Genomic DNA, 23,918 nt, shown 5'->3' on the forward strand with positions numbered 1-23,918 from the left:
AAGGAACAAGTCTCACCCTCAACTTCCACAGTGAAAGTTCTGTGTGTGCCCTCTTGGATAAATAAAACCAAGGTAGAGCTGTGTAGCTTGCCAGTATATACTTGCTTCTGCCACTTCAGGATCGTTGATATTGCCTTGTAGAGGCTGTAGTGGAGTTGGATGTCAGGTGGTCTTTAAAGCCATGTTGCAGCATGATGTTTTTCCAGTGCTATCCTTTGGGTCTTAAAATTTCCCTTGAACTGCAGCAGCCCCATGCTTGTTAACAAAGATCCTTGAGAACACATGGTAGTTTCTGCACATCAAACAGCAGCACCAAGGATTGTACTTTCTAGTCGTGCACATTTATGTGCCCTTGTAGTCTGATAGCATCTGACAAACTGCTGAACTGTTACACCCCGTGTTTTCTTTCTTGTAGTACAGCACTGTGCTGTATGCTATTACCTACTTTACATGTAAGCTTTAATATATAGCATTAAATGTATAAATATGTAAAGCAGGGAATCTTTGAAGGAGGTGTTCATGGTTTAAGTTTTCACATTTAATAGTGGTAACTGACCTTGCCTCTAGTATGCTCAAGTAGATTATCAAGGAACCATGAGTAGAAATTTTGAGACAATTACTACTAATTTCAGAGACCTAGTTAATAAGAACTAGGTTTAATTAGGATGAATTAAGTGCTCTAAATATGTTGTGTGTTGAAGGTTTTGGTAGCAGAGAACTTCTGATTGCAAAACATGCATCAAGTAACAATTCTGGGGAGGGAGAGAATATGGACCTGCTAACCCGCTGATCAAACTTACTTTCTGAAATACAAAATAGGTGAATAACTAGAGGCAACGTAGAATTTACACTTACGAATCTTCAGACAGTTTTTCTCTGCCATTGTAGACAGAAATACAGCTTTTTGCTGCCTTATGTAGGGTTGTTAGAAGCTTTTTGCTGCAAGCCTTGGCTTGATTAACACTGTTGATTTACAGGGATTCCCTGCAGAATTTGCCATGTACCTGAACTACTGTCGTGGCCTGCGCTTTGAAGAGGCACCAGATTACATGTATCTGAGGCAATTATTCCGTATTCTTTTCAGGTCAGTTTCAAATTGGAAAAGTACAGGAATTTGTCAGTGCTTTACCAGTTGATAACTCCTCTGTGGGACTTAACACTGCAGAAAGCTGTTCTCTGTGTGTGTGGTGTAGGGAGTTCTTCTGGGACCTTCTTTCATTTTGGAGTTTGAAAAGCTGTTTAAAAGACCTAAAAAATACTGTTCAATTTTAAAGGTGAAGGAAAAGATTCCCTTTGGTTTTCCATTGCATGATCTGACCGCTAATGCTGCAGGGTTGAGCTCATGTTTCAAGTTCTCTGTTGCAAGTAGTTTAAGAAATCAACTCCTCGGTAGAAATGTTTGAAGTTTTTTATGTTTGGAGATTGGTGATGTGACTAGCAGTGGTGCCCAGGAGATGGATTTCAATGAAGGGGAATAGTGCTGTTACATTGAGCTTGTTAGAGAAACCAGAACATAAACTCAGTGTAGTAGAGTGAATAGCATCTGTCAAAAGAAGAGCTGGTACTGATCTCTCAGTCTCCCTCCAAGTTTCTGGAATTCAAAGCATTTTTTTTTTCAGTGATCTACAATACTGCAGTCTCCTTAAAACTATATGTATTTTAAAAAAACCAACAGCTGAGAACCTCAGTGCAGACACATGGGTAAGCTGGGTTGTGAGAGCTGCTTCTACAAACGCAGACTTGCGTAAACGGTGAAGAAAATGCTTGATGGTATTATGGTATTTGGGCCTGCTTTAAGAATCCCTTTAAGTTAGTAATACTTAGCATTTATATACCATTTTGTAATCTCCAAAGCAGCTTACAAAAAGAGTTCAGGGGTTTCAGCAAAGCCCTGGTATTAGCAGTAAGGAAGTTATGATGTGTTACGGTAAAGTCTTTCACTCTTTTTCTAGGACCTTGAACCACCAATATGACTACACATTCGACTGGACAATGTTAAAGCAGAAAGCAGCACAGCAGGCAGCCTCTTCCAGTGGGCAGGGGCAGCAGGCCCAAACCCCCACAGGCAAGCAAACTGACAAATCCAAGAGTAACATGAAAGGTTAGTAGCCAAGAACCAAGTGACGTTACAAGAAAAAAAAAATTACACTAATTTGGACAATGTCAGCAATTTTAAGTGTTAGATCGAGGAGGTGGTTTAAAAAATATATTTGGCTGTTAATTTAAAAAGCAAAACCAAAAGACGTCCTTGGAGAATTTGACTACTAACTTTATACCAAAATGTCCTTGTTCTTCATATCATTTCTTCTGGGGATGTTGGGTCATTTTAACCACTGCATCTTTTGCTCCTGCATTAACCACTTTCCAAAAAAAAAAAAAAAAACCAAACCAAAAAAAAACAAGAAACTGACTTGGTGTTGGGAATGTGACATTTTTATTTTTATTTATATATATACACATATATATATTTTTATATATATATAAATATATAATACAATCCAAAATCCTAGACCTAACACTTCTTAAGGGATAATTCTCATTAACTAGGTAAGGATCTAGAGACTTTGGGTTTTACTCTGTTCCAGCTGGTATAGTGCTGTGGGTTTGCTTCTGTTCTGTATGCCTCAAACATTGGAAACAGAAAATTGTGAATGATCTGGCTTCCTCCAGTGGTTTTACATTGAGACATTTGGTCCAGAGTTAAAGGATCAGTGAGCTCAAAATGCCTTGCCTAAATCAAGGAGTAACCCTGAACTGCTGTGGATTGCCAAGTCACAATTTTCTGAAGTATCAGGGTGCTCTGGGGAGGGGTTTCAGATTTCTTTACTATTTTTAATGTTTCTAGGTTATGGTTTCAAAGGGAAATGTTGTGAAATGTTCAAGACTTAACTGAAAACTGAGTTCTGAAAAGGCACATAAGATTTATTTTTCAATGCTTTCTAGAAGCTTTTAAATTTTTTTTTTGTGATGTAGATCTGCCAGTGTTAGTCTAGTAAGCCACTAGAATGAAACAGCTACAGCTACTGAGCATTACAGCCAATCTTGTAATGAAACTGATTCCTCAAGATGAGCTGTAGGTAAAATTCAAGCTAATGAGGTTCTTCAAGTGACAACAGAGAAACTAGGTTCAAGTTCTATACTGAGCTATTTATTGCTGGCACTTGCTACTCTTCAGTACATTCTTGTCTTGACTATCACTTTTATATGTATAAAATCATATATTAAGCTAACATGGTAGAATTGGAAGTCAAATGCAGACGTATTTACAATAAAGTTACCAAAACATTTTCTCATGTATTGTGACAGCATTCAAACATTACCATGTGGCTCTAGTCAAAATAGGTATCCAAAAATATAATGCTTCATCCAGAAAAATGCAGTAGTAAAATACCTGCTGGTCTTCCCAAGACTCAAGTCTGAAATGGTTTCTTGAAGAAAAAAATTTCCATAGGACACCATTAAGTGTCAGATTCTTTCTGTCTAACTTGTTTAGCTGGAACCGACAGGTGTTACTGTAGTACGGAAGGCTGTAAACCAGTTCCTTCAGCTGAAACACTAGTACATAGCAGACGTGACGATTAAGCACCTAGGCTTAGATTGCTTCCTGAAATACAGAAGCTCTGACTGAAGTTCAGAACCTACTACTAAACGCAGGCTAATGTTGGGGTCTGGAGCAGTTGGCTGTTAGAGCAGGAGGAAATAAATCTAAAGCAAAAATGTGGATTCTTCACAATAACTCATGCTTAAAGCAATGATCTTGCAGGAGGTAATGATCTGTAAACAGACGCTACCCTGAAAATCGAGTTGTATCCACTTGAAATACTGTTTTGCTGAACTATTCTGAGACGTAATGTGCTAGCCTCCTGGCTCAGGTGGTCTCTGACCAAGTGCTGAACCATAAGCAAAGAAAAGGTCATCATAATGATTATCTGCCTCTACCTTCTAGTGATCATTTAATGACGGTGCAGATCTGCTGCTGACTGACAGGCATGAGTAACAGGGAAGCTGTCTTGCAGTTGAACCTTGCAGACTATTCCTTTTCTTGATGAACATTCCTCATCACACTCATTTGGTAATGAGGTCCATTGCTACAGCTGTGGAGAAGTTGCTGTTTTTCTAGCAGGCTTTCATTGGCTCTTGCATGGAGAAACAGCCTTTTGGGGGAATGACTCTCTCCTTTCCCTTCCCAATCATGAAGAAGAGGCTTGTGACCTCTGGATCAATCAAGCTGTAATGTAAGCCAAAGCATTAAAGTAGTGCTTATCAAACATCTGAAGACTTTTCCAGCTTCCTAAAACAGTTAGCTTAGTCTCTTCATCAAAGTAAAGATTCCAGATTTCTCAAATCCTATGTGCCTTTTTGTGGGAAATACTGCCTGTTAATGAAGATTTTTCTGAAACCAGCTAAGCTTGAGCAGGAGGCTGTATGGGTTGTATGTTGCTGTCACATTGAAGATTAATGAAATACCTAGGTATTTTTTTGAGTTCAGTTAAATTCTCATGTAGTTGCTGTAGCAAAGCCTGTATTGAAGTGGCTTAAAAGGCTTCATATTATCAAATTATACCCCTCTGGGAACCATATCTGGTTTAATAAGAGTACTGGAAATACCAGTTTACAGGTGCATTTATTGGTTATAATCTTACAGTATATTGTATAAAGTGCAAATACTCCGGAAGATGTGTGTCTGGGGAGAGTGGTGAAATCTTTATTTTTTCAGGCAATGTCCAGAGACTTACATGACGCTAGGCTGTTTGGACAGTGTGCTCATTTGTAGATATCCCTGGCTGCCTTAACTCGGATACAACTCCATATTCAACCATCTCACTGAATCCTAAAGGTTATTCAGGCTGAATATTTTGTTTGGCTCCTGGGTAGCCTGTTCTGTCAATGGTCTTTCTCCTCCCCGCCCCGGCCCCCTGTCCCTCTCTGGAACCCTGTGCAGTGTCTTTTGTAACAGCAAGATCAGCTGTTTTTGAACTTGGGAGAGGTGAACTGTTTCAACAGACAGATCTTCTCTGCTGACTCTGGAAAGTTTAGCTCTTGATCTCTTGATGGTGCAGCAGTTATTCAGGTGTGATTTGTAGTCAGCTTCCCTCAGTCATAAAACTGACTCAAACAGTCTATCTCCAGGATAAAGTCTATCAGTTCCATTTGTGAGAAGTGTTTTTAATTCACTCCAGTGTAGAGTTCTGTAAGCCTGTCAGCAGGCCCATTAGCATTCACTGGACACCTATGGTCGTGGCAGTATTTCTCAGAACAGGCTATTAGTTTACTACTTGAGATTTGGCCAATTGACAACTTCTTTTCACTGCTTGTCTCTGCAGCTACTTAATAGAACAAAACATTTGAACACGAGCAAGTAGAGGAGCTTCTTGGAGTATGATAGTAGTACAGTTACTCTTCCCCTGTTGATCAGAACTGCAGCTATGGTAATAATAAAGCAATTTGAGTATCCCTTGCGTAGCATAGATTATCAAACACTTTAGTAACACCCTGGAGGGACAAGGAGTGATGAATGTGCAGATTTGAGCTAGCCCTGTGTAGTGAAGATTTGTTAGAGACATGCTGGCGTAAACTCTTCAGCATGTTCTTCATACTGGTAAAGTTTTGTGTGCTACATGAATGTCTCAGCATCTCGTTGGACAGCGGTGGTTGGGTGTGTTTGGGAACACTCCTGTGTAGTCTTAATAGGACTTGCAAGGGATATTGTGGGTTGAATCCAGTTCACTATTGCTGTCTGTAGAGTCAGACTCCTGCCCATAATACCTTCAATTTGAAGTATTCTAACAAATAGTGTATCATTTGTAGCATGTTCTTTATCCTCAGGGTTGGGATCCTATTTTAATTTGAAATTTCCAGGTGTCTAAAGCAGTCAGTTGATCTGTCCGTTTCCACAGTGGAAGCACACTCCTCCTTTTGACTTAATTTTGGCTGCTTTGATGGAGAAAGTGGTTCAAATGATGAATCAGTGTTTACTGCTGAATACACTAAGTGGAAAGTTTAACTTTCGGTTGTATGCATCAAGTAGGGGTTATGGAACTATGCCAATGGAACTAAGGAGTCACTGGGGTTCCCTTGAGAATTTGCATTCAGGTGGGAATGACTTGTTTTAATTCTGGTGTGGAGTTGTGGTTCTTTTAGAATTGCTAGTGCTGGGTAAAGAGAGTTGTTCTTCAGTGCATTAAGACTGGGCTCAAACAAGGGTATTGAGTCTCTTCTAAATTACTTGTAGCTTGTTCTGGAAGAGTTAAAGTTGTCTTTTGAGTGCTGTCCAGATACATTTTTGATTGAATGTCAGGCTATGTTTAAGACTTGTTTGCACTTGCTTCTCTTGGATGACAGCACAAGCTATAGCTGAGGTCAGCCTTGTCTGTATTTCACTGTGAGGAGATTTCTGCTGCAAAAACTCAGAGCTGTGGCTCAGATGAATTCATACATCGGCAGAATACCATACTGTTTGGAGGGCATCCAGAACGGAAACTTGCTTGGCAAAGTAGTCTTTGGTTGAGATTCCTGTTACCTCTTTAAAGCACAATGCTACCACCTGAGTCACCAGAAATAAGTATATAAGTAGTCACATGAAGGGAAGACTGGCTTAGCTTGCAGTAACTGGTTCTTCGAGATCTCTGTGTGTATTCCTCTACTCTCCCTTTTCCACAATGTCTTGAACTTGTCATTTGGAGTACTGAACATTAAAAGAATTGCTCTTCACACCCCACCTCCCCTGTCACATGAGTTCTTTCGCTTGCCCTTCCAAGGACAGAAGGTATGCTGGATTCCTAGTCACTGTCAAAGGTTCTCAGTTCTGTTCTGGTTGCCCCAGGGCATCATACACGCGAGCATGTAGCGAACAGTTACTGTAAGGTAAGTTATTCCTGTTTCTTTTCCTTCTCTGTGTGACACTGCTGTACTGCATCTCTGAAGAGCACCACTGCAATCAGATGACAGTTTGACATTCAAGGATATAAACACGAGACATTGCAGACAAGTAGAAAACAATCCTATGAAATTACATCCTGCTTCCTAGTGGCAATAACACATCTTGTTTTCAAACTGCTGGTCTGAATTCCTATTTGAGGAATGTGGCATCCAGCTGGTGTGTGAGCTTGTTTTCCAGTGCAGCAGTAGGTGTGAGAGAGGTGTGTGTTTGAGCTAAAGGGTGGTGGCCAATGCTGGTTAGTGTTGGAAATGGACAACAGGAACTCCGCAATTCTGAGATGGAACAGCATTTTCCCCTTTGAATGACCATAACTGATGTTTGATTTTTTTTTTTTCTGCTGTGAAGGCTGTTTCTCATTTTCATCCCGTATCAGTAAGTTGCCCTTGTGTTTATCTTGCAGGTTTCTGAGCATGGCAAGGATGGGACAAAGCAGAGCAGATCGGAGCAGGACTTGTCACTCCCCAAATCCTAGAAATTTAGTTCATATGTACACTTGCCAGTGGCTGTGGGCAACCATTTACTTGGTGTAAAGAACTTAATATCAGTATAAACTGGCTCTGGGCAGTGTCAGTGATGCTGCACTTTGAGTTGTAGCAGCTGTAATTGTGAATATTACTGAGATAGTGAAACATGGTGTCCAGTTTTCTATTGCATTTTTTTCAAGTGGAAAAGTTAACTAATGGTTGACACACAAGTGGAGAAAATTGTGCATATGCCAAGTTTTGTTACCTTTTTACTTTGAACTACACTGCTTATGAGATCTCATTGTTTTGGAAGAATGGCATGAACAGTCTTCGGCAACAGTTGTGATAATTGTAAATGCTCACAATTGTGCACTCTTTTCTGGTTATTCCTCCCTGGGTTTTGAAAGTTGTACACTTAAAACATTCTTAAAAGTTGTTGGCTTCTATGTGCAACATACCAAGCCAGCTGACATGGTAGTAACCAAAGATTCCAGTTTTTAAGCGTATGAAAGACTCTGCCTGCTTACCTGTGCTAGAAATAACAGCATCTAAAGTGAAGACTTAAGAGAAACTTAGCGACTACTAGATAATCTTTAGGACTCTGCATTAACTCTATAATGTTCTTGGTATAAAAGGAAAAACAGCATATTTGTCACAAAATTTAGTTAACATCTTACAACTGAACCTGTATGTAAGTTGCTTAGATAAATGTAATCACTGTAAACATCTATATGATCTGGGATTTTGTTTTTATTTTGAAGCGGGAGCTTTTTTGTTTACAAGTTCATTAAAAACTAAAAACTGTTTCTGTAAGGAAATGAGATTTTTTTTTTAATTTGCCTTGTTAATTCAGTTTAAGAAATCTACATTACCCTGTTTTTAAACCAAGTTTTGAGGCCATTTGTTAAGCAAAAGAAGTCATATTTCTTTCTAAATCATTTTAGATTTAGTGTTTTAACTCTTCCTCATTTTGTTCTTAAATAAATTTTGTATTTTTTCCTTGAGGGGGAAGGGGCAGTCTTGCATTTGTATAACTTGTTGTTTGAGACCAGCCCTCTGTACTAAGATTGGATTTTTTAAAAATGAAATGGCATCTTTTGCAGACTTGGTATTGGCAGCCTCCGAGCGTTGCCATGTCATGCATCAGCTGGAATGACTTGTGATTGCTAGTTTTAAGAAAAAATTGAATGGAGTATTTGGATGGTTTTAAACCAAGGCATTTTCTTTCAATTTCTTGTGAAGTGGATATGACCAGATTTACTCTTGTTCTTGGGGACAGCCTTGCACCACGCAGAGTTCACATTGGTTACTGCCCCAGGCTGTCTTCTTTCTCACTCCTATTCTAGCCCAGCTGAAAGAAAGAAATACTTTTATTGCTGGTAATTCTTTAACAGTGTAATTTATTCCTTTATAGCATGTCAGAATAAATTAAAAAAATGTCTGAAAATGCTGCCAGATGCCTATTGTGTAAATGTTTGTATGTTAGCTTTTTAGACAGTTTTCATGCATGTAGCAGAGTTTCCTGCTCACAGTTCAAATTTTTACTGTTTGAAAAGGTCTCTCATTTTGGAAACCATTTCTTCAAGATCACTGTGCACTCTCTGTCATCACGGAGTGGTAATCTGGATCAAGGCCGCAGTCTCGTGTGGTCACTATGCATACTCTCTTTACGAGAAGGATCTGCCCTGAGAAGATGTTAAACTTTAGCTGGAGAACGTTGTGTGCTAATAAACATTTGTATAGATAATCTGGGAGTACAGGGAGGCAGAAAGCCTGCTGGGTTCAGAGATACTGGTGCACATTTGGAAACTTCTCTTCTGAGTCAGAGCGGTCTCTCTCTGTTACCTGGAAGGTGGAAGAAGAAATGTAGCTCATTCCTCTGGCTAGGATGGTTTTTCTAGACTCTTTTGAGTATTGCCCCATCTGAATAAGGATGCTTTACAAGCAATGCCTCATATGAAAACCGTTATGTTTCTAAGAACTGGTATCTAGAATACTATGGTATGTCCTTACATATGATTTCTACTGTCTAGGCAATGCATCTGATAACATACATTGGCAGAAGGGGAAGAAGCATCAAAGAAATGCATTCTTGGCAGCTGTTTTCAGAGTGGCTGCTTGGAATTGTTTTGGCACCACTTTTCTTGCTTTGACATGAGATATTTGAAAGTTGGAGGAAAGCGTGTGGTTTCAGGAGAAGAAATTATTTCCTTTGTCCATAAAGTTTGTTCAAGACTTTGAGGAGGGTTGTCAAGTCTTAGAAACAAATCTGCCCTTGATAAGCACTGTAAGCAAGAACAGTTGATGCGCTTAGTGTGTCAGAACGCATTGGTTTGTAGTTCTGAACGACTGCAAGCCTTGTCCCGCAGAGGAGCGTGGAGTCCAGTTAGTCTTTCAGACATGCTGTGTCTGCACAGAAGCGTGAGCTTTTAAACCGTCAGCTGCCTTGTGCTGCTTTGCAGAAAACCAGCCTGCACCAGGCATGCTGAACAACGAACAAGATGGCAACCTTCCTTAAAGAGATGCTGTGATACTGAACACTCATTTGCTGTATAATCCATTTGGTTTGTAACAGACTTAAACCTGAAAGCATTAAAAACTATGTGGATCTTGACTTCTGGTTGCAGCTCTGCAAAGGTTTTGTGTTGGGAGGTTTTACTCTTACCTACTGTCCTGATGCAAAGTCAAGAACTTCTGCAGGCAATCCCAGGCCGTTCGTAAGTAATTATCAGCATAACAGAGGCCGTAAAGCACAAAAACGAAAAAACCCTCATGCTCCCTGGAAAGTGCTAGAATTCAGGTAATGCCATTAGCCTGTGACAACAGGTTCTTAGTCACCTAGCTAAGCTGTGTACAGGGTTTCAAAGCGATTTATTAACCTTTACAACAACCGAGAGGCGTCCTAAGGCCACCTTTTAAAGGGTTGCTTAATTTGGAGCACAGAGTGCTCATGTGCAGCATACTGGTTCATTATTTTTAACCTATTTAAGCCGTTGGTGCAAGCAATTGAAAGCATTTTTCTCTTCTCCCATAAAAGGCTCTGAAAGAAGGGCAGGCTGCTCTAGGTCTCGGTTACCAGTAACATTGGTAACATCACTCTTGCGCCCTGCCTTGCCCGCTGTTCTGCACAGTGTTGGGTATTGCTAGTAAGTGATGAATTCAGGCCCTGGCTGTGTTGGGAACAGTCAAGTCTCTGAAAGCTACATATGTTTGATAGGTGTGTCAAGCCTGTGCAGCGTGTGCCATCCAAATTTTTTTTTTTTTTTGCTGAGTTCTATTGAATTGTGTCTGTATGGGGGTTATTTTTCAAGCTTACGTGTCAGCTTGCTCTGCTATTGCATTGTTCTGCCTGTTCCCCTGAGCTGGCTTTCTCGGGGTGCGTTGCTTACAACTTGCAGGAACTTGTACGTGTTTTGTGGGCTGTGCTTTTCCTGTAACGGGCTGCAGCAGCAGGGGCGAGGGTGCCCAAGTCGTAGCTGCGCTGCTTTGAGCAGGAGGTTGGGCTAGATGCCTCCTGGCAGCCCCTTCCAGGTGGATTTTTTTTCTGTGATCCCGTGTTGGTTTTTTGTATAAGGCTTTAATTTCTCTTGACAGCATTCTCCAATTTAGAAGATTTGTTGCTTAGCCAGCTTTATCAGCCCCATCTGCGCCTTACTTAATTGCAGTGAAATCATCATGATTTCATATCAGCTTGATGTCATAATACAAGTTTATGGGCACGGCAGGCTCCAGACAGAAAGGAAGAGTGGTCTGGGAGGAAGATCTGTCTGCTCCAAGCACTAATGCCTCTGGAAACATGAGGCGAGGGACAAGACGGAGGAAGTTCCGACCCTCCTAACAGGGCCTGAGTGGAAAGACTGCCTTCACTGCACGCTCTAATGTGGGAAATGGCTCTTTAATGTAATCCTTGTTATCTGGGGCTGAACAGGAAGGAGGGAGGGTGGTACCAGGTCTGTATGCGAAGAATTGAGATTGACTGTTGTGCTGGGGCACAAGGATGCTCCGTCATTCTCGGTTGCATTAAGGAAGCTTTTCAAAATAGATCCAGGACTGTGTTGTCCTTGGCCACGAAGGAAAGGCGGTGTGCTAAGCGAAGGCTGTGTCCAAAAAGACAAGACCGTGTCCTTGTTTTCAAACGCAGTGGGTTTGACTGCTTTGCAAAGCTCAATGCTAAAGGTGTGAAGTCTTTTAAATTAAGATGCTGACTAGACTTCTTGCATGATGTGAGATGTTCTTAGATGCGACTGTTGCTAGTGCTGAATTCAGGTAGCTGGAAAGCAGGAGGAGCTAGGGAGTATTCTCACACCGGGCTTGAGTTCCTAGGTTTCTAGGTATTTTTGTCCGTAACAACTGCAAAGGTGATGTAGCTTTTTTTTTTTTTTATTCAGAGAACAGCTTGACATTTTGATATCAGGGGCTGCTGCTGGAAGTACCTCAGCACACTCGGTCCTAACTGTTCTGTTTTCCCTCTCCTCCCCAGGAACCTTTTGTTCTTGTTGATAATGCAGATTGTTTTTTGTAAACACAGCTGGTCTTAACTTCATTTCTTTCCCTCTCTGAATTTGAAGGATAGCATCAATACGCATAGCTGGCAGAGAAGCTTTCAGAGGCGCCGTGCGCGCTGCTTGTGTCCCAAAGAGCAGGCTCCTGGCTCCCAGCGCTGCTCCCTGTTCTCTACCACCCTTGACATAATACTGAGCCTTGAGCTACTTTGCAGGTGATGGACTTTGAACTTTTTTTTTTTTTTTAGAACAAAAGCAATTTGAGATCATTGAAGGAGTACACATGCCATCATACAGGGTGGACTGGCTTTTGAGCTTTCCTTGTTGTAGTCAAAGCCCCCGTGTGCAATGATAAATCAGGGCCTTGTCCTTTACAGCCTTGTAAATGCCCGGGGCAGGTGCTTGGCTCTGCAGAATTCAGTAACTGGCAGAGGTGGGGCAGCGGTACTTGCGTGACTCAGCTGTGCTTTGTGGCACCGCACGGTCCACCAGGCCGGGGGCACAGCGAACAAACCTTCCCTTTCCCTTCCTCATACCTTGGATGAGTCCCTTGTGCGTGCACACACTGATGCCAAAGCAGCGCAGCGGGAACCCCCAGGGTTTAAGGCTGGTCTCCTTGGCATAGCGTACCTGGTGCCTGGCTAGCCCTCGCTGCTGCACATGCTTCTCCCTTGGTTTTTGTACACTGGCTGGTAACTCCCCTTCTTGGCAGCGTGGGCAATTTTAAAGATCCTTGAGCCCATCTCTATACGACCACATGGACTGGTGTTTCACAAACCCCGCCGTCCCCAAGTAGATGCAGCGGCCTGACCCCAGGACCACCTTGGGGCTTGCAGCTGCCTCCGGTGTTCCAAACCAGTTTCTTGTTGCTGGCCCGCAGCCAGGCCAGGCTGGCTGGCCTCTGGTAGCATTTCCAGATCTTCATCTGGTGGCAGCTCTAAGGGAGGGCTTTGCCCAGGTCAGGCAGAATGAGGAGCAAGGAAGCGTTTGCCTGCCTGGGTGTATGGGCAGTGGGGGAGGAGAGCAGAGAGGTGAAGCTACAAACTGGTGCAAGTCTGCTGAGCTGAGAAGAATCACTTAGGCAGCAAATACATTCATTCTTGTGTGCCGAAAGCTTCCCCCGGGCACAGCTCTGATTTGTGCTGAGCTCGTTCCTCCTGGGTGGCTGCTGGTGTGGGGCAAGGCCTGTTTGCAGCACATGGGTCTGGGTTGGGGTTACTTGGTGGGGCGAAGCCTGCAAACAGCATCAGGAGTGTTTGCACAGTGGAGCACGTCTGTGTTCCTTCAGGGCTGGCACTCCAACTGCCAGTCGGACCTCGGGTAACTCCAGCTGCACGGCACTGTTTGAACAGCAGGTACGGCCAGAAACTCCTGCTGACTCACATCCTGGAAGTGCTTGCCTGCCTTCCTGAGACCTCTTTCTTCTGGGGGAGGAAAGGCAAGGAACCCAGCTGTGGCCATTCTTCCCTTGTGTTGCCCAGGAAGTATTAATTAATGGCTTTCATTAGCTGGGCTTGTGCTACAATGGCCCTGCTGCGCTGCGTGCATCTGGATAACCGAGGAGCATCAACAAAGCCTGTTTGCGTTGCACCCCTGGTGTGGGAAGGTGCTGCTCTACTAAAGCCGTGCTGACGTGGTCGTAGTGAGCCCCTGGCTGGCCAGCCTGACGCTGTTAACAAATCCCATAAACTGATTATGGGCGTAAGTCACTGCTCGGTGACCTTTCTCCCTCTCACTGACAGCTTTTTACACTGCACCTCTTGACCTTCCCTGTACCTGCTGGTGGGGGGCTCCCAGCGCCGGGGTGGCACAGGGGGGGTGCGAGCTGGGCACAGAGCCAGGGGCCGGCTCGTTGTGCCAGCGACCAGCGGGCTCTGCCGGTCTGGCAGCGTGTTCCCACGAGGCAAAGCACGGCCTGGGGAGTTTGATGCTGGTTGGAAGTGGCTCGGTTTTGCTTCCCAACGTGTAAAACAGCTCGTGGGGGCCCGTCTGCGCTGTGCTCAGCCCCTCCTAGGGTGAGGCTGCCGGGGGCTTGTCAGCCCACTGCTCCCAGTGCTGCGCCTCCCAGAGCCCCAGCCGCAGGCAGGGGTAGCTGCGTGGGCAGGACCCTGCTGGTGGCTGCGGAGAGGGAGAATCGTGGCACCGGACAGACTGGCTCGGCTGTGGCAGACAGCTCTTCCTGAGCTGGCTTTTCCAAGGAAGGAGTTGAACACGGGTGACAAGGGACTCCTGGGTGCCCACGGGACATGCAGTGCAGGGTGTGTTTAAATATATTTACGGCCTTCGCAGGGCGGGGAGCAGGGGGAGGAAGCAGTTGCTCTAATGCAAACCAGGTCCCAGTGCCAAGATCGTGCAGGCAGCTGCCTGCTGCTCTTTCCTAGAGGACTCTGGTGTGTCCCCTGCCTTGGGAAGTCCCAGGGGAGTTGCCCGGTCCCCTGGCGAGGGAAAGCCTGGTACTGTCTGCTCGCTGGCCTCCCACCTCCCCTGCCTTGCTCTTCCCTGGGATTCCACAGGCTGTGAAAGCGGAGCTGGTGCCGCTTTCCCTGGCGAGGTTGCTGGGTGACTGGTAAACACAGCAAAGGCAGCGGCGGGGGGGCTGGCTGTCCTTTGCTCCCTCTTCCTGGAACTGGGGCAGAGCTGTGCCCAGCGGAGCCTGGCAGCCGGGGGTGGCAGCGAGGGACCTGCCTTGAAGGGCAAATGGCCCCGTGCTTGGGCATTTTGAACTGAACATTGGGAACGTGAGTCCCAGCCCCAGGCCTGTGGCGTATGTTGGTGACCCTTTGCAGGGCTCCCTGCCCAAGCCTGGGGGGCTGTTGGCTTGTTTCTTACCCCAGCATCCAGCCTGGCTGCCCAAAGGAGCTCTGCTGGCGGAGCAGCCATGCGCTGAGCCCGGCTGGGGCTGGCCAGCCCAACACAGGGTCCCAGAGCTGCAGCATCCTTTCGGGCCATGGCGTCTATCAAACACCCGGTTCACAGCAGCTTCTCTGTAACCTCTAGGAAAAAGTTTAAATGCAAGATACTGGAGCAAGTGGGGCACAGACACGACTCCTGCACACTTGGCTTTTCCTAGGCAGGACGTGGTGGCTGGTGTGGGCCATGGTGGCAAGCTGTGAGGTTCTAGCATATGTGGGGCTGCACTGGGGCTGTCGCCTCCCGTGCTGGTAGGCTGTGCCTCTGGCAGGTAATGAGAGAGGAAAACAGTGCTGGGAGCAATCCGGCTGCTCTAAATAGCTTGCCAGCTGCTGATGTTTGTTAACGTGGCTGAGCCATGGTCCTGCAGGAATGTGGGGTGCTTGGGATCAGTGTTGTAAGGGGAGCTTTGTGGCATGGGAAGGAATCCAAAACACCAGGAAACACTTCCCAGGAAAGAAGCGTTTGCACCCAAACCTCATTTCTAGAAGGCCAGCACAGCCTCCTGTGTGGATCTATGGCTGCTTCTATTTTCACTGCAGTAATCAAGAGCTTGGGGCTGAAGTCCTGATCTCAGCCTCTCTGCCAGCATCCTGGGAGCTAAAGGCTGAACCAGTTCCACGTCAGTTCTCTTGACAGCTCTTCAGCTGCCCTGGAGCTGACTGCTGGCATCTGGAGGGTGTTGCCCCAGTATGGAGCCCCGCACCATGTGCTCTGGGAGTGGGTTCAAAGGTGCTGGCCCAGCCTGGTCCCATCTGCACCCTGCACCCCTCTGCCCCGGCTGGGTCCTCACCCTGGTTCTGGGAAGTAGCCGTGAGCATCCTGCTGCATGGGGGTAGCTGCTGCGGCGATGGTACTGAAACTGCTGCGGCAGCTCTGCTCCCAGCCCGCGTGCCAGCGTGCCCGGGGGAGCAGGAAGGCTGGGGATGTTCTTGGCAGGGCTGGCTCCGCAGGGCTTGCCCTGCTGTCCTTGGACCTGCAGCTGCGCACCAGCTGCCTCTCTGGATAAAGCCCTGATACTGCTAAACCCCCCATGGATGATCTTAGGTGAACGCAAAGCAACTGAAGCCTTAAGATCATCCTTGAGCCTGGCTGCCCGGGCTGTAAGAGTCCACGGAGCTGTGCCCCAAGTGGGACGGTTGCTGGGGGACCTGCCATGCCTTTTCTCCCCCAAGAAAAAAGTTTTCTGCAGCACTCTGAGTGCAGGGGGTGGGGTGTAGGTGCTGCTGTGCCAGGCTAGCAATGGTGCTGGAGGCTGACTGAAGTATTTTAACAGCTGCCTTGCAAGAGCCTGTAAAGGAGATGCAGGTGTTCTGGCAGCACAGGCAGAGCATGGCAGAGCCAGGTCAGGGCTTGCCTCCTCTCTGGGTCTGCTGTATCAGCCGTGTGTCTGCCTGCTTGCCTAACCGGCTGCTGCCATGTGGGGTATAGGCAAATGTCTGTGGTGCTTTGCACGTGGGTTCAAAATGAAATATTGGAAAGAGACCATTTTATATCTGCCAGGTACCACAGCTTAGTCTGGCTGCCCTCTCAAACCCACCCACCCAGTTCCTGGGTCCCCACAGTTCAGCTTGAGAAATAACACTGCTTTTCTTTCAGCTAGGGAGAGAATAAGCTGCTCGTTGCTTCAGCTTGCATCAGGAGGAGTGTGGTAAATCCCTAGCGTCTAGTCTGGCTTTGTCCCAGTAAGCTGGAGTATGGAGGTGTTGCTGATGGAAAGCTGAGCGCAGCGTGGGAAGTGCTTTGGCTTAAAACGTGTGAGCTGCCACCCAGTCTCCTTCCTGCAGAAAGGCCCCCAGGTGCAGTGTCTGCTCCTGCCGAGGTTGGTCCGGGGCAGTTGGCTTTCCCAGGCTGCAGAGCAGGAGGGGAGGCTGCCAGCTCCGGGCAGCACCCTCTCTAGAAGGAGAGATACCCATCTGACTTGCACGTCCTGTTAGATAAGCACTTCTCCTTTTAACAGGCTTGCTGGGTAGGACCAACGCCTACCTTTCAAAGCTGCCGTCGAGTTGAAACACCGCTCCGGCTGCTGGCAGGATTTCATCAGGCAAACATGTACTCTGGCTCTTCCACCCACTGGGGGACATCCGCTCCTGCACTGTGAGGAGTCCCCCGCTCCCACCTCCCAGCTGAGAGCATCACCACAGCCCCTGGCAGGCCTGGAGCTGAGAGCCTCCCTGCTATGCTGAACAGGGTGCTCCTGCCGATGCATCCACCTTGCCCCTTGCTCCTGGTCCCCCTGCCTGCCATTGAGGCACCGGGCGGCTGGCTGCGCTCTGGCTGTGGCAGGGGACATCCCCTTGCTGATGGCCTCAGGAAGGAGGGTGCAGCATGAGGTTGTTTCCAGACTGGGTTTCTCTTCCCCAGCTATAAAAACTTTCAGGGTGTTTATTAAAATGCTCTGAACTGGCTTCTCTGTCCCAAACAAATCTGGTGCTGCTGGGCTCAGCCTGTTCTGTGCCATGCCACCCCTAAGCAGCTGGCTGCATCTCTTTCTTAGCCCAGATTTTCCTCTAAATAGGTCACTCATTAATTGAGGGCAAGTACAAAGTTGCTCTGTTTCTCCTAGTCCTCCTAGGCTGGACAGACCCACTTCAGGAGCCGTGAGACCTGGGGCAAGGCTGAGTGATGAAATGCTCGTTGGCTGCTGCAGCTCTGGCTGGATTCTCCAGCTCCAGGACTTTGGTCACTGCTACGTGAAGCTGGAGATGGCAGGTTGGGGCTGACTCTTTCTCAACAGCCATGCGAAAGCCCAACCCTTGCTTGTTTGCAGGAAGAAGATCATAACAGCCGGAGTCTGGGTTGTGGCTATTATGAGGAAGGGAGGAGCCCTGGTCTGGTGGGATGGGGTTGTGTCCCTCCATGGCAGAGGGGAAACAAGTGCTGCGTGTGTTCCTGCCCTTGAAAACTGCTCAGCGCGGCGACGCTGGTGCCAGGCCACGTGCTGGGGGAAGCGGGAGCAGGAGTGCAGATCCTAGCAAGGACTCAGTGCTGGGGAGAGCTTTGCTCTTCACCTCGCCCGTGGTGTGCTGCGGCTGTGCCGTGCAGACCCCGCAGGTGCCCCAGCTGTAAGGGGATCCCGGGGCAGCTGGGCACCGCAGGCTGGGCTGCCCACCGGCCCACCCCGGCAGCTCCCTGCTCCTGCCCTGCGCGGGCTGTGACTCCCAGCCTGGGTGTGTGTGTTTAGCTTTCCCTGCTTGTTTCCATGCAAACAAGGGCAGATGGAGGGAGCCAGCTGCAGCCCCTCGTTCCTGGCTCCAGGGGCCAAGGTACAGCTGGGAGCACAGCCACAGCTGCCTGGTGGCTGCGGGACCTTTTGCTGCCCAGAGAGGGGACTGCTGGAGCAGGACAAGCCATAGCTGAGGGTTCTGCCACCCTGGGTATGTCATTACCCTGCTCCTCGATGGCCAAGGGTGGCTGAAGCAGCCCCGCGCTGTTTTATCCTGCCCAGGGGCTGATCCCCAGCCCTGGGGCAGGGGTAAATGCAACCTTGGGACCTGGTGGGAGGGCTTGGGCCGCTTCCCCAGAGGAGGAGGCAGCGAGATAAAGGCAGAGCCTGGCCCATGGCACCGCGGTTGAGTTGTGCTTTGAATCAATAGCGGTTTGCAACAGCCCCTGGGCGACCACGACGAGGAGCGCGGGGCAGGCAGCTGCTGCCCGCCTGCCCTCTGGGCTGAGTCTGTGCAGTGGGTTGTGTGCGGTCTCTGCTCTCAGGGCTGGGCCAGCCAGAGGAGGATCAAAGCCAATCCCTGTCCCAGGCCCCAAGGAGACTTGGAGAAGAGGGAAAGGCGGTGGGAAACTGCCCTGTTGGTGAACGGCTCGCGCCACCTCCTCCCTCCCTGCGTGCGTTTTGCTTTCCCAGGCTGCCAGGGCAGCGGGGCAGGGCGAGCCGGCCGGCCTGGGTGCTGCACCATGCTGAGCAGGTTTGGAGCTGCTGGGCCAGCTCGCCAGGGCAGGGAGGGCCGGCAGCTGCTGACAGAGGGGCTTTCGGCGCTGTGTCGGTCTCGGGTGAGCATGCAGGGCCATGCCTCCTGCCGCAGGGACGGGCTGGGCATGGCTCTGGGTGCCGGCAGGTCTGCTCCCCAGGCTGGCGGTGCGGTGCAGGGGGGGCTCCCAGCGGGACCTTTGTGCTGCCCCCGCCGTGGCTGAGTGGGGGTACGCAGGGGCTGGCGATGCCGGTGCTGGCAGCACCGTGCCTGCCTTACCTATGCTTTGCTCAGCTAAGGCAGGACGGAGCTCCCGCCCTGCCGGATTTGGCACCACAAGGTTTCAGGCACGCCGGGCAGGCCTGGCAAGCGCCGGCTGCCGACGCGACCTTCCTGGGTGCTGACTCAGCAGGGTGGGTGGCTGCAAGCCAGGCTGGGAGCTGGGGGGTGCTGGGCAGGCTGAGCCCTTCGGCGGGCACAGCACCCACACCCTCCAGCCCTGCGCGTGGGCTGGCAGCCACCCCCACGCTTGCACCCTCCTCCGTGACTCCTGCATGCCTGGGCTCCTAGGGGGGCCATGCCTGCTCCCTCCCTCTCCCCTCCAGCTTCCCACACACACGCTAATCTGGTCCCACTGCAGCAGCGAGCGCAGCTCAGCGAGAGCAGCTCAGCTCTGGCAGGGCTGGGTTTGCAGGCACAGCTTCTGAGCTGGGGGCCCTGGGATGCTGTGAGCCCCCCCAAGATCTGAAGGACACAATCCTGCCTGGATGGAGCTGCCCAAGCTCACACCCCTGTGTTTCCAGCATTGCTCTTGGGAGCTGGGGGGAACAGGCAGCATGAGCCAGGGGGGCTGCTCTCTGAGCCAGGGAGGTGGTGGGTGTAGAGCAGGGGTGGGTGGGATGGTGGTGTTTGCACTGTGGAGGACTCCTGGAAGGGCCGTGCAAAGAGAAGGAGATCAAAGGTGCATGGGAGGGCCCCTGGGAATGCAGCTGGGCTCTGCTGCTCATCTGCCGCTCGCCGGGGGTATGTGTGTGTGCATGTGCACGCGCCCTCGCCTCGGCTCCCCGCCCTGCTGAGCTCTTCAAAAATCTGCAGATGCAAAAAGCCCTAATCCCGGGGGCCTTGCCCCAGCCTAGGGGTGTCATGCCCTTGGTAGGAGATAAGCGGGGTACTCCACCTCGGGGCCAAGCTTTGGAGCACGGCGCCTTGAAGCAGCGCTGCAAGGGCCATGATGCTGGGTGTGCTGGGCACTGGGGGCTGGCACCAGCCTGTGGGCGCTTGGAGGACAACGGGATGCCCTGCTGTGGGTGCCGGTGAGGTGCAGGCGTGTGGATGCCGGTGGCCGTCCCAGGGCAGCCACACCAGCACCCGCCACCCCCTTGCTTAAAACCACCCTGTCTCCCTTCAGGCCTTGGCAGCGGGTGGCAGCGCCTGGCCCCCGTGGGGGCCCTGTGCCGAGACCAGCGCAGGACACGGGGATTAGTTTTAAGCCGATTGCTGCTGCCCATTAGGGGAGCAGAGAGACACGGCTGTGGTTTCCCTGGAGGGTCACGGGGGGAGCGCGGCTGCCATGGGGCTGGCACCGCAGCCCAGCAGGGCAGGACGCGGTTTTGCCCCTTCCCCAGTCCGTTTGGTTTTGCTGCCACAGCTTATAAGGGTTCATCACCCTGGTGGCCTCTAGGAGTGAGGGTGGGCAGCCCCTGTCCTGCCCCAGCTCAGTGGCCCAGTGGGACACCCCGAGGGACCCTCCTGCCCACCTCCACTCTGGGCACCCGTGGGTGTGAGCCTCCCTGTGCTGGGGCGGGGGGGCTGAGGGTGCTGGGGTTTGGCTTCCAGCATAGCGCCTCTTCTCAAGAGACCATCAATATTTTTTTGAAGGTAACACACGTCTCTGGGAGGAGATGGAGAGAAGACAGGGAAGCGGGCAGCCCCTGTGGGCAGAGGAGGATTTATGGCTGCCGAGTTTCTGCAAAGACAGTAACTGTGCAGGACTCTTGGAGGGGGTAGAGGGGGAAGAGCTGCCCAAAAAATGGAGTACGGCAGCTCGGCCTCCCCTCCTGGGTGCTTTCCAGAGAGCAAGGAACAAGGGGAGCTCATCCTGTGGGAATAAGGGAGGAATGACCGTGTCTGGCTGTGGGCCTGGGGGAAGCAGCCCTGCTCTGCCATTGCTGCCGTGTCCTGGCTCCCTCCTCCGTGCTGGGCCGTGGGGCTGTGCCAGCGGGTGCTGCTCCCAGGTGGTGCCGGCTGTGCCGGCTGACTCAGAGCAACACCCTTCCCGGGATGGCAGGCCTCGGCACAGCCGGCAGCGGCACGGGGCATGCTGGCCCTGCGCTGGCAGTAGTGCTGAGCTGGTGGAGGCTGAGCTGTGCTGGGTGTCTGAGCATTCCCCAGCAATGCCGCCTCACCAGTGGGGAAACTGAGACAGGGAATGTGCGATGCCGTGAGTGATGCTGGGGTGGCATCTCGCCCGGGGCGGCGTGACTCCCCTTGCTGTCCTTGGCACAGAGCGGCACAGCTGCCCCTCCAGGCCCCGAACTCCGGCACTGCCCTGTGCCCACTCTGCAAACCCCGGCGCTGCCCAGAGGCTCCGGCTGAGCTTCATGGAGGGACAAGACTTTGCTCCCCCATCCCATGTAGCAGCCACCCTCATCCCAGCCGTCCTCCCCCTGGCCGTCCTGGGTCAGGTAGCAAAGCCCTGGCTGTGTTGTTCCCGAGGGAAGGGGCAGGCAGGAGATGTGTGCCTCAGTTTCCCTATCAGGTAGGTGGGTCAGCATTCCAGGCTTTACGCCCAGAGCTGCTGGAGTCATGGGTAACCGATGCGCACAGGGCGGGCGGAGGCACCCGGTGAGTCCCAAGGGGGATGTTTGCAGAGCATGGGCTCCCTGCTGTCCCCCGGGGTGGGCTCTGCAACCGCCTGGCTGGCAGCTGGTGGCGAGAGGCAGGGAGCTGAACCCCAGCCCTGCTTCGGTGACAAGGAGGAGACTGGGGCTTCCCTGCAGTGGCTGGGGCAGATGGTTCACAGGTGGGCTAGGGGCAGGTCAGGAATCCTTCAAGTAAGGGGCTTTTTCTGGTCAGAAATTGCCAATATTTTCCAAACCTAAATCTCCCTCAGGGACAGGGTCAGCCCTGATAAATTTTCTGGCTGAAAAAAAGGGGGGGGGGGGGGGGGGGGAAAGAAAGAAGGAAATAATCAAAGCTCTCTGAATTGGCATTTCCTGAATGAAGTGCCGTATTTTTTTAATTTGGGTGTGTGTGAGAGAGACATGGCTTTCCATCCTGCACCAGCATGTCATGTAACCCCCCCCCCAACAACCAAAATCAAAACAAACTGCTTGGAAAGGATTGAAACGGAGCGGCTGGAGCCGTGGCAAACCAACAGTGCTGTCACGGGGGGAGAGGTTGGGTTTGGCTTTTGGCTTGTCATACCCAGAGAGGTTTTGTGATTTCCACTTTTCCTCATGCGGGACGGGAATGACTTCCCCATCCCTGCCCTTTCCCAGCTGTGTCTATGGGTGGCCCCTCTGGGCAGGATCTCCTTGCCCTCCCAGCCCTGTCCCATCCACCTGCCCGTCGCAGGCAACCTGGACCCACTGGGAGCCTTGGGGAACCGAACAGCACCAGCCCAGTGCCCCTTCATCTCCCCATGATGGTGGGCTGCCAGCCTCCGGGTCCTGGCAGAACAGGCAGCGAGCGCAGCAGGCAGCACCCGTGGCACGCAGGCATGGCTTTCCCGGCTGTTCCCTGCCAGCCGTGGGGACAGGACAGGGGCACGCGTGGGAGAGTGCCGGCGGGGGGGTGCTGGGTGCAGGGAGTGTGGGTGATGCGCAGCCCTGCGTCAGCGTAGCCCCACCGGGGTGGGCTGGGTGCTGCCGGCTGCACCCCGCTGACTCAGCAGGATGGGTGCGGAGGCGGTTAGCCCTGCGGCATTTCGGCACAAGCTGGGGAGCCGGGAATGGGCTGGGTGGGAACGGGGATGCATGATGTGCGGGGTGTGCCGTGCCAGCGGCATGGCGGCAGCTGTGTTGGCATCACATGGCCATCCCGAGGACCTGCTGCTGGTGTCTTTCCACCCTGTGGGTGGATGGGTCTGTCTGCGTTTGGGGGTGGGGGTGGCCGGAGGATTAAGGCCTGGCCTGGCCTGGAAGGAAGGGACACTGGTGGCTTCTCTGGGGACGTGGGGGTGGTTCTGCTGCTGCATGGGGTGAGGGTGCCGGGGGTGGGGGGAGGAGGCATCCCCAGCCCCTGCAGGGCCTGCTTGCAGGGTGCTTCCCCACTGCAGGGCTGGGACGGGCCCGGGGGTAGGCAGGAGCGGGCAGGGCGGGCAGCACGGCCTGCCTGCTCCGGCCTAGGCAGCACTGCCACCTGCCGTCCGCCCTGCCTGCCTGCTGCCTGTGCCTGCCTGCTGCCTGTGCCTGCCTGCTGCCTGCCTGCGCCTGCCGCCTGCCTGCACCTGCCTGCTGCCTGTGCCTGCCTGCTGCCTGCCTGCACCTGCCTGCTGCCTGCTTGTGTATACCTGTGCCTGCCTGCTGCCTGCCTGCACCTGCCTGCTGCCTGCGCCTGCCTGCTGCCTGGGCCTGCCTGCTGCCTGGGCCTGCCTGCTACACCTGTCTCCTTCCTCCACCTTCATACTGTGCCTGCCTGCCTGCACACCTGCCTCCTGCACCTGTCTTCTTCCTCTGCCTCCATGCTGAGCCTGCCCGTATCTGCCCCTGTGCAGGCAGGCAGGCTCCTGGTGCAGGCCGTGGGCAGCAGGGCAGAGCAGGGGTGCAGTGCTGGTAGCTCCCGCTCCCCACGAGGCTTGCTGCTCCGGGGCTAGGGGTCACGTCAGGTCAGCAAGCTGAGGGGCTCCAGTGCTGGCAGGGATGTGATTAGTGTAGGGTGAACCCGAATGCCTGGGAAGCTACAAGGAGACATCCCAGCTCCTGTCCAAGGCAGCCGCTGCCCGGGATGCTTATGCTGCCCAGCAGCAGCCAGGACAGGGATGGTGCATCAGTTCCCTTTGCAGGAGCATGGCAGGGCTGGGAGCTGGGGGAATGTGAAGAGTAGGAGCAGGAGGGAGAGAGCAGCCCCCTGGGGCTGTGCTCCACAGGCAGCTCTTGTAGCGTCCAAACTGTGCTGGCACCAGGCTGTAGGGCTCCCACCCCCAAAGGACCAGCCAGGACAGTCACTTGGGAGTCAA

The 23,918-nt window shown here is 51.0% G+C and overlaps 1 protein-coding gene across 4 annotated transcripts in view; it reads left to right on the top strand.

The window, feature by feature from the left end:
- Positions 1-10,018, top strand: part of CSNK1A1 (casein kinase 1 alpha 1) — a 37,191-nt gene extending 27,173 nt beyond the window's left edge. For 2 of the 4 annotated variants that reach the window (XM_056348303.1, XM_056348305.1), the window contains 3 exons: positions 978-1,084; positions 1,953-2,065; positions 7,341-10,018. In XM_056348303.1, the coding sequence (XP_056204278.1) occupies positions 978-1,084; positions 1,953-2,065; positions 7,341-7,348 (228 nt within the window). In that variant the 3' untranslated portion in view covers positions 7,349-10,018. Of the gene's footprint in view, positions 1-977; positions 1,085-1,952; positions 2,102-7,340 lie in introns of all 4 variants that reach the window. The other 2 variants (XM_056348302.1, XM_056348304.1) reach the window with 1 other exon arrangement.
- The last annotated feature ends 13,900 nt before the right edge of the window (positions 10,019-23,918 follow it).

The sequence above is a fragment of the Falco biarmicus genome, chromosome 8 (genome assembly GCF_023638135.1).
Source record: "Falco biarmicus isolate bFalBia1 chromosome 8, bFalBia1.pri, whole genome shotgun sequence".
Taxonomy (NCBI): domain Eukaryota; kingdom Metazoa; phylum Chordata; class Aves; order Falconiformes; family Falconidae; genus Falco; species Falco biarmicus.